The sequence below is a fragment of the Elgaria multicarinata genome, chromosome 19 (genome assembly GCF_023053635.1).
Source record: "Elgaria multicarinata webbii isolate HBS135686 ecotype San Diego chromosome 19, rElgMul1.1.pri, whole genome shotgun sequence".
NCBI lineage: Eukaryota > Metazoa > Chordata > Lepidosauria > Squamata > Anguidae > Elgaria > Elgaria multicarinata.
The window spans coordinates 17,530,142-17,545,679 of record NC_086189.1 but is presented as its reverse complement, the minus strand read 5'-3'; the positions used below and the strand labels follow the sequence as shown (position 1 = coordinate 17,545,679).

Below are 15,538 nucleotides of genomic sequence, written 5' to 3'. Positions count from 1 at the left end.
TAAAGATGTTTTGCAAATTTTGGACTTCCCCAGGTTTTGTATCTAGAATAAAAACAGGTAAATTAATTTTCATCAGTCTTGTACCACTTAAGACAATTCGAACATTTTGAAAGGCAGAACCCTTGCGCTGCTCACCTGTCCCGAGGGTCCCATGAAAGACAAGATAGTTGTGAACCGGGGGAAAGGTTTTGCCTGTTGGTGGGAGTTAAATAAGGAAATTGGGGAGTCTTCTCTTTGGTTTCATTGTCAACACAGTTACCTGCATTTTTGGATACTCTTTTGGTTTGTGGCTATGGTAACCTGCACTTCAAAATTTACCACGTGGCTATCTTTCACTCAGGGTGGCCCAGTTCAAATGCATCATGCCCAATCCAGCAGATTGATTAGTGCTGGAGATGAATGCTTGCTCACTCCCATCATGCACCTGGCTCTACAGAAGACTGGCTCGTGAAGCCACCGTCTGCAGCTCTGGGCTCACTTACATCATAGTATCCCAGTTCAGACGTCCTGGCATGGCTTGGCTTAAAAAGCCAAGAAGTCATCTATAGAACCAGTGGAGAGGCAAATCATTCTATTTCCAGGTTTTCTCAGGTTCACATTAATCTGCACATTTAAAGAAAAAATCTGCACAGCAATTCACATTTAAATATGTATTTTTAAAACACTGTTTCGCTTTCAAAACATGCTCTGGCAGTTTCCCTTCAAGAGGTAATATAAACTGCATAATGTCAAAGTAATCCAGAACAGAATTCTGCAGACTATATAAATTCAATTTTGTAAGTTGGTCCTTGGCTGGGGGAGGATGGGGGAAATTAAGTGACCAGATAGGAGAATTGTTAGTAGTTTGTGGCTCTTTAAAAAAGAGGGGAGGGGGAAGTATGTGCAGGCAAATAAGTAAAAAACGGTATGCTAGAAACTCACAATGCTGTCATGGTTTTTATAAATCAAATACAACTCCATTTATTCTGGTTTTCCAAAGCGAACGAAGATTTCACCGAAAGCAAACGCAGCAATCAAAATAAACTCCAATCTTCCTGTGCTCTAGCCCTCTCGCACAGTCAACAGGGGTTTGTCATGTGAGAATTGTCTACTTCCCGCTGACAGGTTTCCCGAAGCTTTTGGGTTTCCTATTCCAACTTTTGAACTTCTTCTTGAGAGAGCCTGCTTGCTTCTGAAAGAGGAAAAGAAATTCCACATAAGCAGAGATATGTGGGAACTTGCACAGAAATCTTTTAAAAGTTTCTAGACCTCATAATTGTGAATAATCTTAACAGGATCAACTGAGGTTTTCTAAATGATCAGAGTCTGGAAGTTTTAAACATTCCACACTCCAAAGAAAAGCTCATTTTTAAGCTTAAAAAGCTTTGCCCACCAGAAAGGAACTAAACTGAGTATCTCTGAACATGTGCAGAGTTATTCCCTACTAAAGCCAGTGTGGTGTAGTGGCTAAGGTGTTGGACTGGGAGTCAGGAGATCCGGGTTCTAGTCCCCACTCGGCCATGGAAACCCACTGGGTGACTTTGGGCCAGTCACAGACTCTCAGCCCAACCCACCTCACAGGGTTGTTGTTGTGAGGATAACATGGAGAGGAGGATTACGTACGCCGCCTTGGGTTCCTTGGAGGAAAAAAGCAGGATATAAATGCAATAAATGCAAATACAATGCAATGCAATAAAGTGGCAGGAGCAAAACACAAAAAATAAAATAAAAATACCAGCATATTTAGGAGAAAGCTCTTACTGCAAGTAACTAAGTCTTAGGAGAAGCATTTATTATTATATTTATTTGTATCCTGCCTTTTGCCCATTTCAACTTTCTAGAATCATGGGGAAAATGTGCAAAAGTTGGGGAAGCCAGCAAGTGTTCAGTGGTTGGGGAAAGAAGCATCAGGAAGGCTGGAGTTGACCTGCAAGCCTGAGCACCAATATCCCTGCCTTAGAAGTTCCTGAATTGCCTTCGGGGAATCACTGTGTCATCTCAGAGCAACAGCTCAGACCTTCTGCCTCACCTTTCCTCTCTTAGTGCCCACTTGCGGATCAACGTCCATCGCCTCGCTCCCCTCTCCGTTCAAGCCACCGTTCTCCGTCGCTGGCTTCGCTACCTCTTCATCACTGTCCGACATAAATTCGTTGCCGCTTTCCTTGCCCGCCGGACTTTTTTCTGGGAAGAGTTCAGCTAAACAACAAAGTACCCAAATGCAAAATTAAAATTTGCCGTGAGACTTTGCCTCTATTGCAAAGCACAGTTCTTCAAGCCCCGAGCCAAGGATGGGGTGTGGCAACGATTGCAGACTCCAGGCCCATTATGATTTTTTTTTTGTTAGAAACTAAAAAGCAAGTTTCTAGTCCTCATAACTGAACTGTGACTAGACACTCACAGCTCAGAAACCAAGTAAACAAAACATTCAAGCTAAAAAGTTACTACATACCCACACTGCAATAATGCCTGTGCATCCTTAATTTAGAATCTTAAAAATGCCCGCAACTCCGTGCCTACTCACATGGGTACAAGTCACTCATGCTGTCGTTGGACTCCTCTCCCTCCTCATCGCTGGGTGGAGGCTCCCAAAATCCCCCCTTCCGCTGAGGCTGCCTGCTCCCGCCCGGCATATCGTCATGCTGCTGCTGTCTCCGCTGCCGCCGCTTCTGGAGGAGACAAGCTGGGACAAACTCCACACCCTCTTTCTGACAGGCTTCATCTGTGAAGAGAAATGCACTCATCAGGCCAAGCTCTGCAAAAAGGCTCATCGAGAGGGGAAATCCTTAGAAACACGGCTGTCAGTTTGGATGGGCAGAGGAAGGTATACGGGGAAGTCAGAATTTCCCACTATCTCAACCCCACCCTAATTGTCCAATCCGTCGAAGCAGTTGGTGTCAGAAACACAGCGATTGATCCCTAAATGGGTTCCTGCTTTGCCCAACTTTTACAGCTCAATAGTGTAGATCCCCTGCTTTGCATGCAGGGAGTCCCGGGTTCGAATCCTGATAGGAGTAAGAAAGAATCCGGCCTGGAACCTAGTAGAACCACCGCTGCCAGCCCTGGTCAGCGATACTGGGCTAGATGGACCCAAGGTCTGACTCAGTGACCTGGTTTCACATATAATTCATGGTTTATTTAACCCATTACGTAATTTGTTGCTCTACCCAGATAGACTGAACAAGCCGTGGGTTTTTTCCCCAGTCCTTGCTTCTTCAATCGCCCCCCTCCCTGTATAGCAAATCCCTTTTGAGGCACTGCAGTACTGATACATAGAACGGCTGGGTTTGTTTTTTTAACCCAACTTGCCCTCTTGCCTGTGTAGCCCTGCAAAACAAACCACGGTTCTGGGATCCTATGTAACGGCAACCCATGGATTAAACAGCCCAGAGTTCACAACCAAACAACAAATCATGGGTTCACTATGTGGGTTGTTTGTGGTTAACAATAAACATTGCCCCCAAGCCTAGCAATTTACTGGCTGGCCATCCAAGCAGAGTGCTTGTCTAGGGGTGAAAGGCATTAAGAACACAGCATAAGACTTGGACGGCCAGGCCTACATCGTGGGAGGAAAAAGAATCTGCTAACCCAGTCCCTTTTGCAAAATGAGCGGCATGGATATTGGAATCAGAATCATAGAATAGTAGAGTTGGAAGGGGCCTACAAGGCCCTCGAGTCCAACCCCCTGCTCAATGCAGGAATCCACCCCAGAGCATACCCGACAGATGGTTGTCCAGCTGCCTCTTGAAGGCCTCCGGCGTGGGAGAGCCCACCACCTCCCTAGGTAACTGGTTCCATTGTCGTACTGCTCTAACAGTCAGGAAGTTTTTCCTGATGTCCAGCCGGAATCTGACTTGATCATGCAGACAGACCCCTGGAACAACCATTGTGACTTACACCTGTTCAACGCCTTTTGATAGCGCTGGCCTCTGACGTGACGGAGGACGTGCTCTGGAATCCTGTTGATATGCCGTAGGGTGAGCTTGCAGAACAGCTGATGGCTAGAGAGGAAGAGGATGCAGGACAAGGCCCGTTGCATAAGATTATGGCCAAGAAAAGTTTATACAAATAAATACATGCCTACAAAATATTACTCGGGCTGGATTTGATCTCTGAGCCACTGTTTGGCTCTGTTCTATTCTAGACTACCAGCTGAAGAATCAAATCCTGATAAACTGACTGACAAATCGAGAAAAAGCGTACATGTTGCCAATAAAAAGTATTTTCTGCTTGGCAAACACAGCGTTTCTAGTGGATTATCACCTTATTCGCAACCATAAGGTCAGCAGTCATAGAATCATAGAATAGCAGAGTTGGAAGGGGCCTATAAGGCCATCTAGTCCAACCCCCTGCTCAATGCAGGAATCCACCCTAAAGCATTCCTGACAAATGGTTGTCCAGCGGCCTCTTGAATGCCTCTAGTGTGGGAGAGCCCACAACCTCCCTAGGTAACTGGTTCCATTGTCGTACCGCTCTAACAGTCAGGAAGTTTTTCCTGATGTCCAGCCGGAATCTGGCTTCCTGTAACTTGAACTCGTTATTCCGTGTAATGCTATTCCATTAGCATTACTAAGTCATCAACAACTGAATAATGCTAATGGAGTAGTTTGTATTATATCCAAAAAGCCTAACAGTTCTAATCCAGTAAGATCTAATTTTGCAGCTTGTCTATAAAAACAACATATTTGTGGAATAAGAGACAGTGAGGACTAGAATCATAGCTTGTTGTTTTTTCCCCTTTTTGGTAAATGAGGAATTTCAGCATTCTATTGAAACCAGAGATTTTCAGATCCACTGATCTCAGCCATAGACTGAGCCTGACACTAAAATACAAGACAGGAGAAGAGATCACGTACGGGTTTTTGGTACTGGGTACAATGTGCGGCTCGTACTCGCTGTAGTCCAAAACCTCTGGGATCTTGCTCAGCCTCAAATACTTCTTGCCGCTGGTGTAAGCTTGGAGCTCTGGCAAACGGTACGGCAGCTCATGGCCTGTCAACGTGCATCGGACCTGGAAGAACAATGCCAGGAGAATCAAGAACATTGATTAGAACCCAATGGGGTCATCTCATGAAGCTGATTGGCGTTGGTGGGAGATTCAGGGCAGGTCAAAGGAAGGACTTCTTCACGCATAGAATCATAGAATCATAGAATAGCAGAGTTGGAAAGGGCCTACAAGGCCATCGAGTCCAACCCCCTGCTCAATGCAGGAATCCACCCTAAAGCATCCCCAACAGATGCTTGTCCAGCTGCCTCTTGAATGCCTCTAGTGTGGGAGAGCCCACAACCTCCCTAGGTAACTGATTCCACCGTCGCACTGCTCTAACAGTCAGGAAGTTTTTCCTGATGTTCAGCTGGAATCTGGCTTCCTTTAACTTGAGCCCATTATTCCGTGTCCTGCACTCTGGGAGGATCGAGAAGAGATCCTGGCCCTCCTCTGTGGGACAACCTTTTAAGTATTTGAAGAGTGCTATCATGTCTCCCCTCCATCTTCTCTTCTCCAGGCTAAACATGCCCAGTTCTTTCAGTCTCTCCTCATAGGGCTTTGTTTCCAGACCCCTGATCATCCTGGTTGCCCTCCTCTGAACCCGCTCCAACTTGTCTGCATCCTTCTTGAATTGTGGAGCCCAGAACTGGACACAATACTCTAGATGAGGCCTAACCAGGGCCGAATAGAGAGGAACCAGTACCTCCCGTGATTTGGAAGCTATACTTCTAGTAATGCAGCCCCAAATAGCATTTGCCTTTCTTGCAGCCATATTGCACTGTTGGCTCATATTCAGCTTGCGATCTGCAACAATTCCAAGATCTTTCTCGTTTGTAGTATTGCTGAGCCAAGTGTCCAGTGCAGTGCAGAATCGATGGCTACTGGTCCCGATGGCATATATGTGCCTCCATTATCAGAGGCTGGGGAACAGGGGTGATGGTGCTATTACACTCATGCCCTTGTGGGCTTCCCACTGGCAGCGGGTTGTGTGGACAGAATGCTGGACTACATGAACCCCCGGCTCTGATCCAACAGGGCTCTTCTTCGCGTCCTCGGTCAGTGAATGCCAGTGTGGCTTAACTCCTGAGTAAAATATGTCCAGGGACGGGATCACGCTGCAAATACCCCCGGGTTTAACCCTTTCCAGCCAGACGCAGCACCCCGCCCCGGGCAGGGGGGCAGACCTACCTTCTTCCCCGGAGGGACGACGCGTAAGCTCGGGTGCAGCTGCAGAAAGCGCTCCAGCGCACCAGCGGCCGCTTCTTCCGGCGGCTGTTCGCACATGGCACCGGCGCGCGTAAGTCCGGGCCTTAGTGGGCGTGGCCAGGGGCGGAGCTAGAATTGGAGGGTGGGGGGAAAGGAAAGAGAGCAGCCATTCACATCGAACCTCGTCCGGCCAGGGTTACGTCATGAGGATAAGGGGGAAGAGTAGAAGTTAAACACACACGCAACGCTCACTTCTGGTTCCTATTTGAAGGCCTTCATATGCGGGGCTAGAGAGTGTGTGTGTGTGTGAGAGAATGTTGTGTCCTCCTCTCCAGGGTTGTTGTTGCTGTGCAGCTCCACGATAAAAAAAAAAAAACTACCTGGTGCCTTCCAGATGGGTTATTTATTTATTTATTTTATTTACAAGAGAGCTCCGGCTATTGGGCGGCATAGAAATGTAATACATAAATAAATAAATAAATAAATACAATATTTATTATTATTTATTATTTATTATTATTTATTTATATAGCACCATCGGTGTACATGGCGCTGTACAGAGTAAAACAGTAAATAGCAAGACCCTGCCGCATAGGCTTACATTCTAATAAAATCATAATATATACCGCTCCCCATTCAAAATTTCGGATAAAAGATAAAATTAAATAAAAACAGAATAAAACACCTTAAAATGGATTTTTTAAAAAGCAAAATGAAAGGTTAGAGTCGTAGGGATAAACGGAAAGTAAATCTCCAGATGTTTTGGACTTCAACTCCCAGCATTCCTCACCTTTGGCATGCTGGGGGGGGGGGTTCTGGGCGCTGAAGTCCCAAACAGCTGGAGCTTTACCCACCTGCTGTGCTAGACGACAGCTCCCAGAATGGCTGGCTGGAGATCATGGGAGTTGTAGTCCAGCACCCTGGAGAGCTCCCAGTTGGGGAAAGCTGGCCTTATGAAGTATTGTACTCGTGGAGTGTTGTGCTCTTGAGGAGATGTATAATAAATAGCAATAACAATCTCTACGGTGAGCCTTATTTCTCTTCCCAGCAGTAGAGGCTGGTGGCTCTGATGTCAGTGGGGCTGTGAATCCATTCTGGGGTTCAGTCAGAACCCTAAAGAAACTGTCCAAGGCGATGAACCCCACCCCCAAAACGGGTTCAGCACCTTGGATAGCTCCTTTAGCTGTCTGGCTGGTCCTGATTGAAACCCCGAGCGGATTCATAGCCCCACTGACATCAGAGCCACCAGCCTCCACTGCTTCATGTTTGATAAGTCTATAGGAACCAACTCGCGCAAGGGTACACCGTGGAGATGTGAGGCTAGAGCGTCACCCTAGCAACCTGTGGCCAGCTTCCGGTCCCGCATAGGACGGAAGGCAAACGGAAGTGACGTCGTTGCAATTTTTACAGAGATGTGTTCCATAGAATAGGATAACTCTTATAAAGCTTTTGTCTCCCCGGCCTCATATTTGGCAATCTGCCAGGTGAGGAGGCTGGGAGGGGAAAGGACGACACGTCGCAAAGGCCGGCCATTTGCTTTATAGGCCGGAAGCGCCTCTTAAACATTTGAGCGGAAGTAGAACTGCTGTGACCCGGAAGTGGTCGTCTAGGGGGAAGATGGCCGCCTGGGTGCGGTTGCTAGGCGATGACTGGCTGAGGGGCGTCCTGCGGGGATTCAGGGCCAAGGGGCAGGTAGGAATCTGGAGAAAAGCCCCTGCGATGGGGAGGAGGGAACAGCCTCTCCCTACTCAGCCCCATAGAAAGGCTGCCACTGTCTATCTTTGGGTCCTTCACAGCAGCCTGGCAGGCAGCAACTACACAGGTGAAGCCTCTCTTTAATTGCTGCCTGCCAGGACGCCCTTACATTCACAAGAGTCAGGCTAGATAAATATTTATTTATTTTTAAGTCAGCTTTGGTGCCTATAGTGGAGCCCTTTTAACATGCAAAATGCTCCAGGCTGCAGTCCTATACAGCAGTAGCAGGCAGAGGTCACACTGGTGCTCTTCTGCAAGCCCAACCTGCAAGGGAGGGTTAAGTTGGTTGAGACACGGCCCAGGGCCTTCTTAGTGGCGGCTCCCGCCAAGGGACGTTAGGCTGGCTCCTTCCCTGACCCTATGCATGGGTTTGTATTATAAATCTCTGCAATGCTGTTAGGTTTTATTCTGGCTTTGACTTCATTCCATATGATGCTTTTATACTGTATCTTAGACTGTATTTCATGGTTTTAATGGTTATCAACCACCCAGAAAGCTTTCGCTATTGGGCACTATAGATTTATAGTTCGTAAATAAATAAATGTTTAGACAGAAAAAAGTTCTGCAACTCCTAGCATTCCTGAGCTAGTCATGCTGACTGGGAAATACTAGGACTATTTTCTGTCTAAACATGCACTTTAAATCTGTTAGTTCCACACTCTAAGATTTTCTCCTGCTTTTAATTGTGCAGCTCATGCTGTCTTTAAAGTTTTCAAATCGTTTTTTTAAAACATTGTTTTAAAAATTCCTAAAACTTTCACTAAATTGTTTGAAGTCTCCTGAATGCTGAACTCTTATGATCGTATAAAACGAAACGTACCTTTTCTTTTGCTTTTAGCTGCCTTACTGTGCTTACAGAAGGACATTCTTTGGGTGCCCCCATTTTAAAGCCCCTTCTGGTCTGTTACAGCAACATAAAGGTAAAGAGAGATTTTAAGGAAACTGTTTAAGTCCAATTGAAATCGGTGGGAATTACGGTTTGAGTAGATGTGCACCCGGGGGTTTGAACTCAGTGGGCTACTGGAATCAGACATATTCTAGCCCACCAAATCTGTTCTATTTCTCTGCTCCCCTTGCGATTAGCAAGTGAGAAGATGGGCACCGATCTCTCTTGCCATTTTCTCCAAAAATGGCCATTAATGCAGTATGTGCTCATTTGCCTCCAGTTTTCTCAGCACTGTCACTACCAGCAGCCATTGCTGAAAGACTTATTTCCACCCTCCTCTGCCCTCACCATCCTCTGTGTGTGTGTGGCTGTATTTGTGTTGGCTTAGACCCATAGACAGGGTCTGTCTTGTTTCATTGGTTATACCCATGTATTTATTTATTTATAGCATTTATACACCACTCCACATCTAAACAGATTCCCGAGTGGTGAACAATGAAAGAGAAAGAGAAAAGAAATAAAACAGATTAAAATTTGTTTTTAAAAATAAAGTACTGATAAAACCATGGCTGGTCTTTCAAGGAAGGCTTCCTGGAATAAAGATGTTTTCAGGGGATGCTGGAAACAATACAGTGCCTGCCTGAGCTCCAGAGGCAGGGAGTTCCATAGAACTGGGGCCACCACACTGAAGGCTCTTCTCTGAGTGGGCTCCAGTGGGGCTGTAGATCCATGTGGAATGTCTCCAAGAGCCTTTTTGACCAAGCAGTAGGATAAAAATACTTTCGGTAAATGTTTAAATGCATTGTGAGCTAGTGCTAACAACATGTCGCATGCTATTGCTCCGGCTATTGGGTGGTATAGAAATGTAACAAATAAATAAATAAATATTGTAGAACATTTTCAAATCCTCCCTACAAACAGTATCCGTGTTTTTTCTTGCGTTGTTTCTCTCAGAGACTCGCTGGAGGCCTTGCACATCTGGAGTTTCCACAGCCTCTGCTGCCAAATCCGGGGAGGACGCCACTCTCAAGTGGGGCCTGTTCCTTATCCCTGTGGCCACCTTTTGCCTCGGCACGTGGCAGGTAAGTGTGAACGATGAGACCGAGCATGCTCTTTGGAACCTCTTGGTTGAGGGCAAGTGTGTCTCAGCATCCGCTGCAGAGGCTCCAGCCTTTCCTCAGCCATGCTGTGTGGCATGAAGCAAGCCACTGTTATCTCCACGGCTTCTCTAATATGGTGATGATTGTGATACTGACCTGCATCGCCTGGTTGTTGCAAGAATGATTGAGAAACTCGGTGCGAAGCACTTTGAGTGCTCATCTCTGTCGCCTTCGTGGGATCACTGTTCACGCCGAATCCAATTCGGGGGGAATCTACATTCCTATAAAATGAGAGAGCGACACGTTTGGGGTTGGGTCCAGGATCTCCCTTCTATATAGAAAAATATTATAATTTCATTTTAATCATCTTTGCTTCTAACAAGTAGGTAGCAACACATTTATTGAATGAAGGGCAGCAGATGCAACCAGTACTCTTTGGAGGTAGCTTTTATTTGAATAGGGGTTATGAAATGCATATGGAATTTGAGTAAAGGCAGCGGGCCTGTTCAGACAACACGCTAAGCCATGGTTAGGCCATTGACTCTTTTGCAGTAAATAGTTGGTGAGTGTGTTTAAACTGTTTATGTAGCTGCCATGGTTAGGACGACACACTAAATCATGGTTCACATGGCACGCTAAGCCATAATGTTTAGCTCAAAATGCTTAACTATCATGGCTTACCATGTCGTCTGAACAGGCTCAGTATTTTCTTTCAAATGTTCATGTGTTTATTTTAATTTTTGGAGGAGCAGATAGGACAGCTTTTTTTCATTGTGCAAATACTTCTGTACTAGAGCAGTGTGATGATCTGATGCAATTGTGGGAGAAATGTCTTTTTTTCCAAGCTTTACCACTGAGCAAAAGATATGCCTGACTTTGCTCCGTGAGGCCCCCTAAGAGTGCTTGTACATGTATCAGGTTCAGCGGCGGAAATGGAAGTTGAAGCTGATCGCTGACTTGAAAGGAAGGGTTGCAACGGAGCCGATTCCGCTGCCGGCAGAGTAAGTACACAAAACTGGCTTGTAATCAGTTAAATGTAGAGGTTATACTCAGGGGTGTCAGATTCAGTTTCAAAGAAGCGGCCGGGGGGAAGGGGATTCTAGTGGTGGGCAGCTGAAGGCAAAAGGGGAAAGGGGGAACGTCCCTTTGAGGAATTAATGAGGACTTACTGCCTTACTGGTTGCTGTCTTGTCTCTGGAGAAAATGGCAAGAGGTGCCCGTTCTCCCCCTTTTTGTTCCCAAGGGGAGCAGAGAGATAGAAGCGAAGGCTGGATTGAGACCCTAAGTGTCACTTAAAAAAACCGCCAACCAAAACAGTGGCCCTTCTGCTGTGTGCGCTGCAGAAACGAAACCATTGCAGCTTTTCTTGGCATGGAGAGAAACCGACGGGAGACGTTGTTTCTGGGTGTTGGGCGACTGCAGCAAGGCATACAGGGAGGCTAATGAAAGAGAAGGGACACCCTGCTTCTCCACTTGCCCTCTTGCCCCTTCCTTCTCTCTAATGTAGGTTGTACGTTCCTCTAATGTAGGTTGTGTGTTCCTCAGGCCTCGGAGCCTGCCTTTTTTCTTTTGACCTACGCTGCACTGTAAAATACACTGATGGTACCGTAGAAATAACTGATGATAAATTCGTGGCAAGAACGAATGTCCCTGATCAGCAAAACAGCTTTTGAACAGTTCCCAGGGTCTGCTTGCAGAACTTAGCTGCCTTGTTGCAGAACTGAGCATTTGGGGCTCAAGCTTTGTGGCAGCCTTCTACAACCTGATGCTGGCTGGGGGTTTCTAGGAGTTGGAGTCCAGCACATCTGGAAGGGCTGCTTCAGTCTTTCAGCATCTGTTAGCTCTTTTCGTTACCTAGCAACCTTGGGCTTCTGACTCCCGGCTGCAGTTTGGCCTTGTATTACAGGCCTGCTGTTTTTCTGTTCTTCTGCAGCCTCCTGGAGCTCAAGGAGTTGGAATACAGACCAGTCAAGGTCCGAGGGTATTTCGACCACAGCAAGGAGCTGTACATCTTGCCACGATCACTGGTAGATCCAGAGAAAGAGGCCAGGGATGCCGGCCAGCTGATGTCAAGTCCAGAGAGTGGCGCCAACGTCATCACGCCCTTTTACTGCACAGACCTTGGGTAGGTATGTCATCAGCTAGAAGGCTTAGGCTGCCATCCTGTCCCTAGTTACCTGGGTGTAAATCCCATTGGTCTCTATGGGACATGCTTTAGGGCAGATATGTAAAGGATTGTGATGTTAGGGAAGACTTCAGCATATATCACCGGTGTGTGAAGTGGTCATCTACATGGGTAGGTATACCTTGAGTACAGGAAAGAGCAAAACATCTTTTTTTTCTTGGAGAAATTGTGGCCAAGCAATGCGTGAGAGAAGTGTTAATATGTCACAGTATGTTATGACCTGGTCCACACAACATGACAAGCCAGAGTACGTGTTGAATGTGGGTTGCTCTTGAACCGTGGATTGCTGTTGTGTGAACCCAGCTGCGTTAACAAACTATGGTTTGTTCACCACAAACAACCCACAGTGCACAACCCATGGGTTCTCTTTGCAGGTTGTTTATGGTTTGTTAGCACAGCTGGGTTCACATAGTACAACACCCCACAGTTCAATGACAATCCACACTCAACCTGTGAACTCAGCCCATGTGGAGCAGAGATTAATACAGGAACCAATTCAGTGAATACAACGTTGACTGTTTCCTCATCTCTTTTGCCACAACACTGCCAGTTCACCAACTGGCAAAAAAAATAAAGTGCTATCCTATAACTCAATAGTATACAGAGTTACCTGGGACTGAGTTGTGCCTGCTTCTGAGTAAACTTGCTTAGGCTCTCACTGCTTTCATTCTGACAGGATTTGTCTTCTCTCTCTTTTTCTAACCCCGCAGGATCACAGTTCTTGTCAACAGAGGGTTTGTCTCCAGACGGAAAATGAAAACTGAGACCAGGTTAAAAGGACAGGTAAAATGGGGTTAACAAGGGCCGGAATCCCTGAGGACTCAGATTTTGGAACTTGTGTGTGTGTGTGTTTTGAAAAGGCAGAAATGGCTATTTTCCTCTTCCTTTAGACCCAAGAGGAAATCGAACTCACTGGAGTGGTAAGGCTGTCAGAAACTCGCAAACCCTTTGTACCGGAGAACAACGTGGAAAAGAACCGTTGGCATTACCGGGACCTGGACGCCATGGCGAGAGTGACAGGAGCGGAACCCATTTTTATTGATGCGGACTTCAGTAAGTCCCCAAAGGAGCCGGCTTCCTGGTGGTTTTGTACAACTTCCCCTTCCTAGGTTCGAGACTTTTATGCCACTAGCAGGAAGATTCTTATGAAGGGACCCAGAAGAGCTGTTTACTTGGAAGGGCTGCTACCTTACTTCGTTTTGCTCAGCGGCACTGTGTTCTGAAATGACACAGCTGCAGAAACTAAAGCTTTGTGAAAAGTAGGGGCATTTTGGCAAGAGAGGATGGTTTCTATTCAACCCTTCCAATAGATCTTGCACAATAGTTGAAGAATGCAAATCCTGCGCTCCTTTAGACAGAAAAAAGTCCTACTACTCCCAGCCTGTCCCGGCCAGCATGGGTCTAACTCTGCAGTGTGGATGTTTCCTACTTCTGTGCAGTTCTTTCCCCATTCCAAAACGCTGAAGCGCTTCTCCTATTTGAGCTCTGGTTGTTTTGGCCCTGGCCACCACTGGAATGCGCCCCACCACCCCGAAAGCTTCCCTGAAATGGAATTTGGCCCTCAGGCATTCCTGTTTAGATGCTCTCACTTGCTGGAGTGGTCGGGTGGCGTGTTCAATCACAGTGCCTGTTATCCATAGGACACACTTCTCAGTAATTCTGGGCTGACGTCCTGACCGAATATATTGATTGAATGCATTCCTTTTCAGAAGGTCTTGTTTTGCACTTAGCTCTGAGTCTCTTGTGTCTTCTTCTCCCTGTACCAACAGAGAGCACGGTTCCCGGGGGTCCAATTGGAGGCCAGACCAGAGTGACCTTACGCAATGAGCATATGCAATATATCTTTACATGGTAAGTGACTGGGGGGGGGTGCGTGGCTTTAAGAACATAAGAGCTATGCTGGATCAGGCCAAGGTTCCACTTGGCCAACTAGGGGAAACCCACAGGTAGCGCATGAGTGCAACAGCATCCTCCCGCCCACGTTCCCCTGCAACTGACATACCCAGACATGCTTCCTCTGATACTGGAGGTCATATATAAACCCCTTTTCAAGCCATCGAAATTGGTGGCCGTCACTACCATTTGTTGTAGGAAATTCCATAGTTTAGTTCTGTGCCATGTGGAGTCCTTCCTTTTTATCTGTCCTGAATCTCCCGTCATTCAGCTTCATGAGATGACCGCTTTGGGTTATAGCATTTACCCACATAAGGGCAATGCAACAGCATATGAGATTAGAATTGATAAAATTTCTGCATGCTTTTTTTTTTGCCATCAGCTGGGTTAATGAGATCCGATTCTGCCTGAGACAGCCTTCAGAATAAGTTACATCATGTGCATGTTTTTGGTTAAGGGAATGAAAAGGATTGGTTATCACTACTGCAAAAGGCATAAAATTTCAAATCTAGTCACCCGATACTTGCTTGTTTCTGAGTTTTCACCATCTAGTGCTGAGCTCTTGGTTTGTTTTGCTTTAACAAGAGTGCCTGAGAATTATTTTCAAGGGGGTGGGAATTGAAAGAGATTCTCACTTAGCCAAAATCTGCCCTGGATTTATTAGAACACAGTTGATGTTTACTTGCCAAGTCTCTCCCAAAATCTGACGGCTTGTTCCTTCTTCTCAGGTATGGTTTGTGTGCAGTCACCTCCTACATGTGGTTTAAGAAGTTCATTCAGAAGGTACACGTCTAAGCCTTACAGCTAATCCATGCCGTGAGCTTGACCTTGAGTAGCTACGCTTGGCTCATCAAGGGAGTTTGACGGGCCTTCCTACTCCTTGCTGCATTTCAGTGACCTGAGCAACATGATCAGGCCCGTCTCCATGTTCTGCTAAAAACCAGGTGCAGCTACTCGTTAAGCCAACTGATCTGTGGATACTCGGGGAGTTGCGTGTAACTGGCGTGTTAGGAGTTAAAACACACGAAGCCAATCAAGGGAAAACTGAAAGGGAGGCCATTCAGAGGCCTTAAGAGGAGAAAAATAAGCCTTTAAATGTTATAATCACATCAAAGAAAATGGGTGAAAATCCTGGGGCAGAAGGGTGGGCACAGCAGCTTTGACCCAAGACTGTGAAATCATGTTCCTTGAAATGCTGGATGTACTATTTGTGGTGGAAAATAAATCATGAGTATTTTGATTTTCTCTGTAGCAGCTCTATAGGCCAGACCTTTTTCAAATATTTAAACCCCTGAACCTGCATTCCCTCCTGCAAGAAGTGGCAAACTCAGCTAGATTTCTATACTATCTCCTGCATTAATATATCAAGGCAGCTGAGCAGAACTCTTGCACTCAGCTTTGCACCATCTCATGCTTTTTGTTACCCTGAAGAGCCCACACCAGTTTGGGCTTCACTTATGGGCAACCCATGGTTTAGGGCACCTCACCTGCATCAGTCTCTTTGATGCTGTGTCCTCTTGAGGCACAGCAATTGCTTGCTGACTTTAAAC

At 46.3% G+C, this 15,538-nt stretch overlaps 2 protein-coding genes across 2 annotated transcripts; one reads left to right on the top strand and one right to left on the bottom strand.

Moving 5' to 3' along the window:
* Positions 1-923: 923 nt before the first annotated feature.
* Positions 924-6,278, bottom strand: SURF2 (surfeit 2). Its single transcript, XM_063144834.1, has 6 exons — positions 6,152-6,278; positions 4,833-4,987; positions 3,874-3,977; positions 2,501-2,698; positions 2,009-2,175; positions 924-1,171 (listed from the first exon to the last, which is right to left on the bottom strand). Exons 1-6 carry the CDS (start codon positions 6,245-6,247, stop codon positions 1,088-1,090), a joined length of 804 nt encoding a protein of 267 aa, XP_063000904.1. The 5' UTR covers positions 6,248-6,278; the 3' UTR covers positions 924-1,087.
* A 1,503-nt stretch (positions 6,279-7,781) lies between these two features.
* LOC134410990 (surfeit locus protein 1) lies at positions 7,782-15,239 on the top strand. Its single transcript, XM_063144527.1, has 9 exons — positions 7,782-7,861; positions 8,763-8,844; positions 9,765-9,892; positions 10,829-10,911; positions 11,844-12,035; positions 12,806-12,878; positions 12,986-13,148; positions 13,865-13,946; positions 14,717-15,239. Exons 1-9 carry the CDS (start codon positions 7,787-7,789, stop codon positions 14,781-14,783), a joined length of 945 nt encoding a protein of 314 aa, XP_063000597.1. The 5' UTR covers positions 7,782-7,786; the 3' UTR covers positions 14,784-15,239.
* Positions 15,240-15,538: the final 299 nt, after the last annotated feature.

Excerpts from the sequence above, each read along its gene's own strand:
- SURF2 (XM_063144834.1), bottom strand. The coding sequence starts at position 6,247 with ATGTGCGAACAGCCGCCGGAAGAAGCGGCCGCTGGTGCGCTGGAGCGC. Across the intron at positions 3,978-4,832 it reads GTACCCAGTACCAAAAACCC|CCATCAGCTGTTCTGCAAGC; the intron begins GTACGTGATCTC and ends CTTCCTCTCTAG. Across the intron at positions 2,699-3,873 it reads TCAAAAGGCGTTGAACAGGT|ATGAAGCCTGTCAGAAAGAG; the intron begins GTAAGTCACAAT and ends TTCTCTTCACAG.
- LOC134410990 (XM_063144527.1), top strand. The coding sequence starts at position 7,787 with ATGGCCGCCTGGGTGCGGTTGCTAGGCGATGACTGGCTGAGGGGCGTC. Across the intron at positions 13,149-13,864 it reads TTTTATTGATGCGGACTTCA|AGAGCACGGTTCCCGGGGGT; the intron begins GTAAGTCCCCAA and ends CTGTACCAACAG. Across the intron at positions 13,947-14,716 it reads ATGCAATATATCTTTACATG|GTATGGTTTGTGTGCAGTCA; the intron begins GTAAGTGACTGG and ends CCTTCTTCTCAG.